A 12,543-nucleotide genomic window follows, 5' to 3' on the forward strand; every position below is an offset into this window, starting at 1 on the left:
GAGGCGGCGGCGGCGGCGGCGGGCGGCGGCGACGGGCTGCAGCGGTCCCGGGACTGGCTGTACGAGTCCTACTACTGCATGAGCCAGCAGCACCCGCTCATCGTCTTCCTGCTGCTCATCGTCATGGGCGCCTGCCTCGCCCTGCTCGCCGTCTTCTTCGCGCTCGGGCTGGTGAGTGGCCTTCCCGTGTCTGCGGACCGGGCCGCCCCGGGGCCCCGCTGCCCGCGGCTCGGCCGGGGGAAAAGTTTCCTGGAAGGCTCGCCCGAGATAAAGTTGCCGGGGCGTGCCCCAGGTGGACGCCGCTGCGCAGCGCGGGCCAACTCCGCTGCCCGCCGCGGCGTCAGCCCGAGTGCCGGGACCGACTCAGCCCGGGGTGCCCGGCGCGCCCGCCGCCGCCGCCGCCGCCGGCGTCCTTGCGCTGTTGCAGGGGCTCTGGGCTCGCGGGGAAGTTTGGTTGGGGTTCCATATAACTCTGTAAAAAAGCATGCCCGGAGAAAGCGGTTAATGACCAGGAACACCAGCAAAGATAGCACTGCGCGTCTTTGCCTCTAAATTGTCTGTGCTGAGTCCCATACGCAGAAAGTGATGGGCTCAGTTACTCCGAGCCCGTCATCTGCCTACCGGGGGGCAGCGCTGGGCCAGAACCCTCGGGGCTCTGTTCGTGGAGAGCCGGTCAGTGAGTGTTCGATTCTGCACGGGGTTCTGAAGCGCGTTTCGTCACCGGGAGCAAGATGCACCCCAACAGCTCATGTCCGTTTTGCCAGTGGATATTTTTCAAGCAGAAATCCCTGGCTCGCTCCCTCGAGCAGTGAGAGGAAATCTGTAGATGGCAGTAACTTCCTGTTACCCGTCTCTCGTGTGCTTCAAACTTTTGCGCCGCCCATGATGTGTGTGTGTGTGTGTGTGTGTGTGTGTGTGTGTGTGTGTGTGTGTGTGGAGATTGTGTGCAAGGCCTCGATTATCCAGCGGTGGCTGAGCTGGAGGCGGGGGCGGTTGGTTAGGGGTTGATCTGGAAATGTCTCCACGGAAGTGCATTTAGCTTTGCATACAAATATGAACCTGTATTTATTTGCCTCCAAAAGCCAAGAAATGGATCTTGCCTAAATTTTACGAAGTGCCCAAAATAGCTATCTTTGGTATTTGACAATTTGTTTTGGATATCCTGAACCAGATGGTGCTCCATATTATGCATGGGAAAATTGTACCATCTTTTTTTTTTTTAAATAATGTTTTCTTTTCCCCCTACACTATTCAGTGGGTGCTGCCTTCTGACTGAATTCCATGAGGTAGCAAGAGAAAAATCCACGTGGGAGGTCGTGCTGCCACCGACTGGGCCAAGCCCTGTAGCCGGCAGAGCAGAGTGGACCTTCTGACCCTTGCAGGCTCCAGCAAGAGGTCCTTGTCCCTCCCTGCAGCCAGCCTGGAAGATTCCTGGCATGACATCTTTATCTCCCTTTATTACTTTTAGTACTGAAAGGGACTTGGAGAGAGAGATTTCCTCCCAGCCTCATTGGCAGGACGTCTTTTTGTTCTTCCTCTACTTGCAGAGAAGAAAACGCGTCAGAGTTTTCCTTTGGAAATCTGTTCTGCCAGGACGTTTCTGCTTGTGCTTCTCCTGAATCTGTAATTCAAACCATTCTGGCTTGTTCCCTTCTAAATGGGAAGGAGGAGCAGGTGAAGGTCTATTTATAGCACCATTAATATAGTTAGACAAGTGTGAAGTTCATGTTCCCGGCGCATATTACTTTCTTTTCTATGATAGAGCACTCTGATTTCTTAAACTGCGTTGATGCAGATGTTCTTGAATGACTCAGGGAGAGACTTGCCCACAACGGCGTGAAGTACTCTTCTCGAAGTGGTCTTTGTTCCTCGTGTTTGGGCCTCTTTACACAATTCCCTTACTCTCCTTTCCGCTTGGGGCACGTGCCGGGGCAGGGTGCTTTCAGAACTTCATTCAGTTGGCTCTGCCACTCCTGGGTGGGTCAATCGTTTCCACATTTTCCTTGCATTCAGCTGAATCATTTGAGCACAGCTGTCACAAGGGTGAGGTCCACGGGCAGTGGCATGTATCCCACGCTCAGTTTCACGCCTGCAGTGTCAACCCTTAATGTCAATGAGGTCTACAGAAATGCTCAGTGAGGGTGACTGTGCCTGGTGGGAAGGCCACCTTTAGGTGGAGACTGCAACCACAGGCCGTGGGAAGTGGGAAGTAAGTGCCTGGGCGGAACAGGCTCTGACTTGCAGAACTGCACCATGGCAGGAATTGATTGGGTGATGGTGAGCTCCCCACAGCTCATGTCTACTTTGCTGTTAGTACCACTGTAACCAGCATCTCCATCCAAAACAACGGTCTCCATCTGGATCAGCAAAGATGGCTGGGGGAGGAGGACTGAAGGGAGACAGTGTTTAGAACAGCGTTCGCCTGGGTGAGGACTAGGTCCCACCCCAGGCCCAGCCCAGCCTGGCTTCTGTGAGGTCTCCCCCGGGATGGAAGTGCTCCAGCTGCCGGGAGCCTGCCAGGTTTCCACCGTGGAGCACTTTTCTGAGATCGTTCAGAAGCGCAGCAGATCTATTTTTGCTGTCTGAAGTCTTGGACAGATTCCTCCTTTCCCTTGAATCTTCCCGGTTTGATTTCCATTAGACTTTCATCAGTTCTTACAGTAGAAAAATTGTGGCAGTTTCTTTGCACATGTCCCTGGACATCAAGAGCATTTGGATTACAAAATGAGCCCAGCATAATCCAAGGGCGCAGATCTTATTTTTACTCTGTGTGATTACCGTTATGTGAGATGATTGGAAATAAATATTAAAAGGGGGGGGGGAGCAGCCTTTGTTTTGATTTAATGCTTCCCTATTTGAAATTGTTCAAAAAAAAAAACCAATTTAATTTCAATGTCTCATCAATCCATGATTTCATATTAATCATGAAGACAAAGTGATCACGAGGCATTTTTCTTTAATCATCTGTTAAAACAAATCCAAAATTGAAATTGTTTTCAGTTTTCGGTTAGTTGATTATTTTGTACATAAAATTCCACAAAATAAGTTTAATCACGTACTTTTTAAGTCAGTGAACACATGAGATGAAGTGAATAGAACATAAGAAACTCTCTCTTTAATTTTCATATCCTGCTTAATAACATGAAATTATTTTCTGTTGTTCGTCATGAAAATGTCTAACGAGAAGTCCGAGTTATATTTTTTCTTTTCCTTTTTAAAAAAATGTATTTGGTAAAGTCTCACTATGCAGCTCGGGCTTGTAGTGAATCTCCTGTTTTTCGGCCACCCCATTGCTGGGGTTTCAGATGTTAGCCACCATGCCTGGTTTAGGTGCCCAGTGCATCGTGCCTGAGGGTGGGGCCAGTGAGGCCTGTGGTACTGGGGATCGAACCCTGGTCCCTGCGCTTGCCTAAGCAGGTGCTTAGTCCGCTAAGATATCTCGCCGGCCCTTCTGAGTTATGTTTTATCAAGACATGCTTGTTGTGTGCCTACTGAGTGTCAAGCACAGGATGGCCTAAGGGGGGTGAGAAGGCCAACCCCAGTCTAGAAACTCAAAACTAATGAGACCGGACTGAGCCATCTGTCTGTTCATTCCACTTTACTTTTGAGCTGAATGAATGAAAACCCCTTTTCGGAAGGAAAGCCTCTCATTTGTTGTGTCCAGAATGAGCTGGCTTTTCTCAGAATTTGCCTGTCAATGTCAGGAGAGATTGATAGATTTTGTTTGTTTGTTTTTTAAGTTTTGCCAAAATGCTAGATGGCTCCAGCTAGATTTTTCTTGGCTAAAATTTATGATTACGAATAGTCGATGTTTCAATTTGAGTGGAAAAATAGGATACCTATAAAATTTAAGTAGTCAAATACTTCAGTAAAATAGGTCTTATTTTTGTTTTTAGCATCCTCAAATATGAATATGCATGTTATTAAAATAGAATATATATATCTATATATATAGATATATAGATATATATAACCCTCTTCTGTGGTGGTATAGTATGCCACATAACAATAGTCGTATTTTTTCATGACAAATCAATTTTCTAATATTGAGTATTTTTGTAAATGCAAGTAATCAGACTGTTTCCTAAACAAATTAAAGGACCATTTATAGAGAGAAACTGAGAACACTTTCATCACCCTCTGTGGGTAGAAGAAATCACCCTCTCTTAGTTTTTAGGAAGGCTGAATCCTGGCAAGGCAGGTGGCTATGCCCCACATCCGCAAAAAGCAGGGAGCTCTGTGTATTCCTTCCCTAGTCCTCACAATCTGGTAGTGGAGGAGAGCACACTCTTAGGTACTGGAAGAAAGATAGCCAAAATGACATCTTTTTGTGCATTTCTCTATATGCAGGAAAATCTTCCTTGCAGGTGTTTGTAATTTGCAACCAGTAATTCACTAAGTCATTTTAGTTATAATTTACCTGTGGTATAAACAAAGGCCAAGGAAAAACTGTAATTTTCTTCAGGAATGTGATTGCAATTTAGAGGACTAGCAGGGAAGAATTTGGAAGCCTCCTCTGGATATTAAAATGTGTGATGAAGTGTATGCACGACAGCGTTCCCTCCCAGTACTAAAGAGGTGGTAGAGGTTAACATCTACTTGTATAAGAGTTCTGACTTTGCCCCTTTCTGCCCCAGATTCCACGATGTTGGGCACATCCTTCAACCTTTATTTCAATTTCCTGGTTTGTAAAATAGAAGGATACCTGCCTCATAATGCGATGATCCAAATGGGTAGCCCTTAGCACAGTGCCTGTCATTAAATAAGTCCAGGACTATTAGCTTTCACCAGGTCTTCTGGAGTTAGGCTACCATTGTTATCAAGAAAGGCACCATGCCCATGTGGTCATCGAGCTGGGAGGGCACCACTTCTAAAGATGAGAAAACAGACCTACAGAGGTAAACTCATTTCTTCAGGGTCATGCACCTTAGGGCAGGGACAGGTCATGGGGTATTAAGTGAGTTTTCTGGAATGCCTTGCCTGGAGAACACTACTGATAGGAATACCTTCATCTTCCTTTTGTATACTAGAGTTACACACTATGTTCTCCCTTTTTTGATGATAAAGAAGTTTAGGTAGAGGTGATTTCTTACCATCCCCATATAGAATTGGTGGCATCATTTAAATATTCTCAACCTCTTCATCAATCTGAGTATCTACTGGTGGCTTTGCTTTCATTTTCTGAGAAGTCCCTGGCATAAGGAATAAGGAATATGGTGGTCATTCCTATTGGGATATGATTCTCACTGATATTTCAAGATTGTATGTTCTATTGAAAATATTACGACACTACCAGAGTTGGTATATTACTCTAGTAAACGTGTTGGATGGTTGTGCTAATCACATTGACATACTGTATTTGTCAGTGATTATGTAGGAGAGCCCACAGTTGATGTCTGGGCATAATCCATGGTCACACTGGTCTGTTGTGTGATTTGGTTCTGACTCTTGGACCAGCCATTGCACTTGACCCAGTCCTAAGTATTTCCTGAGCTCCTGCGGGAAGATGCTAGGATGAGTATCACCCTAGGTGGCACCATACCTGAAGTTGCTCATCTCAGACACCATGGCTGTGGTCCCTTTAACTAGTGTTTTTGTCTCTTGGGACACAGGCTGGTCCCTCAGCCAAACCCTCTCCTCCACTCTGTGCTCTATATTCAGATTCACACTCACCTCCTAGAACTTGGGAGGCCAGCCTTGTTTGAACAATCTGATCTGTACTAACTTCTGCCTCTGATGCCTGCAAAACCCATGCGGCATCCCAAACGCTTTAACCTCTACATGACCATCACTTGGAGCTTAGGGTAGTCCTGGGGGCTCGCTTTGTCTCCAACTAATTGCTAGTGCATTCAGAAAGACACCTAGCATTCCTCGGACTGAACACAGCACTAACCCCGCAGCAGGTGCTTGGTCGGCGCGTGCCTATTGCACAGCAGAGCTACGTTTTCCTTAACAGCCTCATCTGCATCCTGCACCCTACTGGTGAAAATCACACACATAGTTGCTAGACCTGAAACTGGGCTTCAGTGTTTCCACTTAGTGTGTATTTCCGATCACTATCTATTTGTTGTGCAGTGCTTTCCACGAAGTAAAATGAATAACAGACTCCGAGCTCCAGAGCTTTGTTGGGAATGAATAGATCCCATGAGCATTTAGTAAAATACCAGATACAATCTACACTCAAGCCAAGTAAATCCCTGCTGTTATTAAATTTATACCGTAGAGGGACATCCTTGCCAGGGTCTCTTGTAGTAGATATGTTTTAGACAAAATTAATGCACAGCAGAATTTTTGATTCTGCTTTAAAAAAGCAGGGATGTGCTTTTGTGTACGTGATCAATGTTATGCATAAAACTTTGCATTATTAAAAATGACATGGACAGTGAGAATCAGAGAGGCTTAATTAAAAGTTACATCTTGATGCAAGTTTAACATTCTCCAGCATGAAACTTCTTGCCAGATTAGCACTTGTCTTTTCTTACATATTTTTCAATTTTACTGGGTTTGGATAATTTTATGTGCGAACGCCAAGAATAAGATGGCATTGCCCATGTGGCCTTGTGGTGTTAAACCACACCTGGAGATGCAGATGTGTAAGGGGCAGGTGTGTTTGGGGCAGAGAACAGGAATACTGAATCACCTTGTGTACTCAGTCCCCTTGATAAAATGAAATATGTGTTAGGTCAGTGCCCTCTTTTGGTTAGGGTACAATGAAAAGCTCAAAAAAAGAAGAAAAAAAAGAAAGGAATGAAAAGAACTTTGGAGAATGACTTCCTTAGTCTGGCCATTTTGGGGGAATGTTATAAATAATTAGTTTTGTTCTTTTAACCTGAGCTTACACCAGACACCAGATTCAGGTAAGAAAGTGGTGGGCCCAGTAAGAACCTCAACTCCAAAAAGCCATTATAAATCTTGGTGGTAGCCAGGTCTCTGCCTCTAATCTGAGCTGTAGAACAATGAGAAATGAGTGAGGGTGAAGGAGAGAGGGAGAGAGAGAGACTGGGTGGGGTGGGAGGAAGGGAGAGAAAGGGAAAAAGGGAGGCAGAAAATGATGAGAACATGATTCCTGGCTTCTAGGAATGTGTAAGGGTCCAATTGAGTCTCTTGGGAGGAAATCAGTGCTTGAGATGAGAATTTTAAAAACGTATTAGTGCAATCAGATGTCCTGAGTGAATAAATTATTGCGATTGAAGCATGCTTGGATAAAGTACAATAGGTTCTTTGTAGAAAATTGGAATTCCAAGGATTTCTCAAGATGGCCATTATTATCTGAGAGACTCAATCCTGAGAGTACATCAAGTCGCTCAGCTCACTGCCCCGTGGAAGATTCCTGGTGGAGAAGAGGAGCGATCTCTAGGGATGCTGACCATGAAGTCGTGGATTGAAGAGTTCTGTCCATTTCTATCAGAGTTGTTTACAGGGAATGATGTTGAGCTATTGCCTACAGACAAACCAGAGCTAAGGTACTGGCTTTTATCCCCAAATGCTAACTCCCGGGACAGAATTATTGTGTATATTCATTTCTCATGTTATTTTTATTTATATAAAGAATGAAGGGCAAACTATTGAAATTTCAACCTACTATTTGTCTATATGCATTGTAAGGAAAATAGAATTTTAAACTAATCCATTACTAGAACCAAATCCACTACAGAGACCAGGTAAACACAAGTAAAATGGAAGGGAAGAAATGATGATGAAACTAGTAAGATCTGGTGACCCTGGTATCTTATTTGTTTCCCATCACCCCCCTGAAACGAATTCAAACACCTAACAGTAATGTTCTTTAGAATTAAACTTCAGGTGCACAGAGTGGGATTAATCTCTGTACAGTTGAATAATCTGACTAGTCTTTGATTCTTGGGCACGATCATCTACAGAACTAGTGTTGTGGGCATCCTTGCCTTTTCCCCAACTGTAGGAGGAAGTCACTCGCAGTTTATTCACATAGGATGAATTTGATTGTAGGCTTTTATAAATATCCTTTGAGATTCCTTTTTATTCTAACCTACAGAAACATTTACAAGTGATTGCTTATTCAGTTTTATCAAACTAAGGTGATCATGAGCTTTTTGTTGTATTTTCAGTCTATCAAAGTACTAAGTAATACTTATGGATATTCTAATATTAAACAACTTTTGTATCCCGAGACAAACTCCATTTTCATGATATCTCATTTGAAGTTGGGGGTAATGTACTAGCATTTTTTTTTTTTTTTGGTGGAACCGGGGATTGAACTCAGGCCCTTGCACTTGCCAGGGAAGCGCTTATTCCACTGAGCCATCTCCCTGGCCCCTGTACTAGCATTTTAAGATTTTTGCAAATCTGTTCTTTCATAAGAAGAGTTTGAAATATTTCTTTATGATACTACAGTTTATTTTCCAAATTAAATTTTTGCTAGTCTTATAAAAATAAGTCAGGCAGTATGTTTTCTGTTTTTGAAGATACACTATAAAAGTTTTTCTAAAAAAGTTTTTACTGTGCTGGAAAGAATTGATAGAATTTGCCTAGAAAAGCCACAAGAGCTCATTAGTTACTTTTTGAGAAATTTTAAAAGTTATGTTTCAGTATTCTTTGTAGTAAGAGGACCATTTAATAGTTTTATTTCTTGAGTCAAATTCATTTAGTTGTTTTTTTTAAGAATTTGTACATTTCCTCCAAATTCTCAAGTTTAATGCCATGCAGTTGATAATACTGTTTTCATTTTGAGGTTATAGGTCCGTCTCTTCAGTTTTACTCCATGATATGAACCTCACATTTTGTTAATGACTTTTTCAAGAACCATCATTCTTCTTTGTTCATCTTACTGCATATTAATGTTATCATTATCTTTAGTATTTCCTATTACCTCAATGAGAAAATACTCTTTCAGATCATACCCTGCAAACAAATAGCTTTAAAATCTTAGTGGCCTCATCCAATAAATATTATTAACCTGCTCAAATGCACAGGACAGCGAGGCAGCTGTGGGACTCCCTCACGGCCCCCACTCAGAGATACAGGATAAAGGAAGGCAACCAGGAGCGTGTTCCCCATCTTAGTTGATAGAAAAGGGAAGAAAGCATGCTTCAGTGTACTACTCCTGCCCATCAAGGTCTTATGCATGGAAGCTACACGTCATTCTTGTTCATTTTTCTTGGCTAGAGCAAATGTTCTTGTCTTTCATTGTACTGAAAGTTACACAAGACTCCAAGCAACAGCATCATTTGTCCCCTTCTGAATCTACTGTTTGGGCCAGCTTGGCAATGCTCCTGCTCATCTGTGTTCCTGCGTGAGCTGTGGTGGCTTGACAGCTGGGGGTTGGCATCGTTTAAGGCCTGTTGCCTGACCTTTCTGGTGGTGAGATTCAAGTGGGACTGTCAGCTGAGATTCTTTCTTATGGACTTTCCACAGGATGACTTGGTTGTTTCTAGAGTGGTAGATGGCTTCCAAGATTGATCACCCTAAAAGAATATGGTGGGAATGCACAGTATTTTACCGACCTTGTCTCAAAAGGCCCATTGTTTTAGCACATTCTATTGGATGAATATCTGAATATCACAGATACTCAACTGGGTTCATTCGAAAGGATCACAAGGCTTTGTCCAAAGATAAGCATGCTGGCTACATGTGCAATTGGTTATAGTGTGGTCCATATGTGAAAAATGCAGTTTTCCAAAGACATCATATGGCCATGCCAGATTTCCAAATGTGTGGAAGGATAGTATCAATTTGTACTATGTAACAAATCACTCCTAAACTTAACTGATTGGAATAACTACTCTTGTGTTTAACTCACAGGTCTGAAGGCAAGCTCTTGGTTACAAGCAAGGCCACCCAGTTGACCTTTGCTGGTCTGCTTCATGTTTAGTGGGCTAATTAATGGCTGGAGTACCTGTGACCTCATTTACATGTGTGGCAAAATGCAAGTTATCAGCCAAGATTCTTGGGTAGGGTGACAGATCTTGGGGTTTACCAGGCTCTGAGTTTACCCTCATTTAATAGGCTAGCTTGTGTTTCTTTGCATGGGATTTGAAGGATTCCGAACAGTAACGAACTGTGTTATAGCCCCCACTGTCCAAGAACTATTAGCTCCTTGCTTAAGTGACAAAGATGTCATCAGACTGACCAAAGACAGTCACATGGCTTGGGTTGGAGTCAATGTGGGAAAGCATTATGTAATAGCATGGACAGAGAGAAGGGAATAATTACCAGAGTGAGTGTTGCTGACAAAGCCCAAACAAAGGGGTGAATTAGAATGTGTAACACAGTAATTGTTACTGTAGTAGTCCACTTGTTGGGTCACCAAGTATTTAGTGCATTCCCTCCTTAAGAAAATATGCGTACCATTTTCTCAAGACAAGCATCCCCAGAGCCCCACCAACAATGACAGCAAGCTCAGAAGCAGAGATCTGAGTGACAGTTCTTCAAGGAGAACAGGATGCTGAGTAGTCATTTCCTCATTGAGCTTGGGTGTGGCTGCTGTTCATCTGGATACCCATGAAGCAAAAAGATATCCTTCCAACCATCTGCCTCACCACCTCATAAACAAAGGACAACCCTGTTAAACCCTTCCCATCACACAAGAGGAGGGATGTCGGACATTGCTCTCTGGTTCTCAGCCACTCTGCCCCTCTCTGGGCAGTCAATTTGGGGGGGTCCCTGCTCTGACGCTGAGAGTTGCTTCCTCTTTAGACTCAGATTTCTGTGGAATTTGCCTCTTATTTTCTGTGGCTCCTGAATCATCCCTCTGGGAGTTCTATCTTGTTTAGTACCCTCTTGACCACACCTGCATCCACTTTGGGGGACATTCTGTTGCTGGGAACTGAGTAGCTCCCTCAGTCCATTTATTGCCACAGCATAGAAACACAGAGTAACACAAGTTGCTTTGAAATCTAGAACCCCCAGAGATTTAGTTGGTGTTTGTTTGGAAGCACACATTTTCAAATTTAGGTAAATTTTTGTTGTTGTTGTTTTTGGTACTGAGGATTGAAGCCAGGATCCAGGCTGGGTTGGAAGTTGTCATCTTCCTGCCTCAGGCTCAAGTACTGGGATTACAGGCGAGTGCTGCCTCCTTAATATCTGTTGAATTTCAGCCATCTCATCGGGTCAGTAATGATAGCTTCCGTTATTTGCCTGGCACAGGTCTTAGATCTGTTGTATTTCTGTCTCCTGACCTCCTGTCTTCTCTTTTTCACTCTTCCTTTTCCCTTTAGCTTGTGTGCTCCTTGAACCTATATGAAAAATGTCCTTTTCCAATCTTCTTTTTCCTAAGCCATTCTGTTCATTTGAAAGGATTTACCTGTACCATAGTCTTAGGGTGCCCTTATTTCTGAGTTACTCTTTGGCACAGGATTCTCAGCAAATGCTCATCTGTGGGTCAGATAATGCTCCCAAGAAGCCCCTGTTCAGTCCTTTCTAAGCTCATGAGTAATCTGGCAACTATTTCTAAGTATGTTTGTCATCACCAAGTCTCCACGGAGCTCTGGATCGGTGGACAAGGTGGAGCTTCACAGGAAGCCTGTGCAGGCAAGTATGGGCTGTCTCCCGCAGAACGCGCCTGTGGGAACCCTTTGCTCCCACGGAGCTCCTGCCTCTGCACTCCTGCGGCCAAGTGTCTGCTGCGCCCCTGCCCACCAGTGAGCGGAGGTTGTAGGGAAGAGGAGGCTCCGGAGAAGGGGATGGTGAGGACTGCCAAAGCGGCCTGGCGTGGGCCACTTGGCCACTGGACTGCACCGACCTCAGGGGAGGACGCGCTTCATTCTTGTCCTGCTCTTCTGGGGTGCATTCGTCTTTGGTTCAGTTCTCAGCAGGCACCCAAAAGGAAGGGGGACAAGGGAGATAAGCCTCCCTGCAGCACCCCGTGGACCTCGCGCTAGCCCCTCTGCTTAAGAGCTCTCCCATTTCCTGCAGGCACCCCTGAGGCTGCATGTGGCGGTGCTGATACCGCTGCTTCCTTCATTCTTAGAAATCCCTGCTGGTGATTTGTTTTTTGCTCCAAACTCTTGATAATTGTGTGCTTTGCCTTATGAATGTGTGCTTTATGTTATTTTTGTTAGAAACTAATTTAAATTATGTGATGAAAGAGCTTGGGGCTGTAGGCTAACTGGTTTTGTGTGTTACCTAATATGTGTGTTTTGTAAATGTTCTGTGTGTACTTGAGAAGAACGCTGTTACCGCTGATGTTTTTTTTTTTTAGATTTTCTTTTTCTTTTTTTTCTTTTTTTTTTTGCTCAGGGTCTCACTACATAGCCCACATTAGTAGTGATCCTCCCGATTTCTGCCTCCCAAGTGCTGGGATTACAGGAGCGCACCACTGCGCCTGGACTCCATCGCCGGCTCAGCTCACCCGAAGGCGAGGCCGGCGCGGCAGGCGGAGCCAGGTATTGAACCCTGGTCCCTGTGCTTACATAAGCAAGGGCTTAGTCTGCTGAGCTATACTGCCGGCCCTTACCGCTGATGTTTGCATGTGGAATTCTGGGCTTTTCAATTAAGCTGAGCTGGCTAATTATAATGGCCACTTTTTTTCCATCCTTTTGTTTCCTTTTTTTTTTTTTTTTTTGT

At 44.3% G+C, this 12,543-nt stretch overlaps 1 protein-coding gene across 1 annotated transcript in view; it reads left to right on the plus strand.

The window, feature by feature from the left end:
- LOC111813579 (adenylate cyclase type 2-like) overlaps window positions 1-12,543 on the plus strand; it is a 56,677-nt gene that overhangs the window by 30,118 nt on the left and 14,016 nt on the right. The window contains exon 3 of the mRNA XM_023704704.1: window positions 4-171. Within this exon, the coding sequence (XP_023560472.1) occupies window positions 4-171 (168 nt within the window). The remainder of the gene's footprint in view (window positions 1-3; window positions 172-12,543) is intronic.

Source organism: Octodon degus, unplaced genomic scaffold, assembly GCF_000260255.1.
Source record: "Octodon degus isolate 3935 unplaced genomic scaffold, OctDeg1.0 scaffold00008, whole genome shotgun sequence".
Classification (NCBI taxonomy): domain Eukaryota; kingdom Metazoa; phylum Chordata; class Mammalia; order Rodentia; family Octodontidae; genus Octodon; species Octodon degus.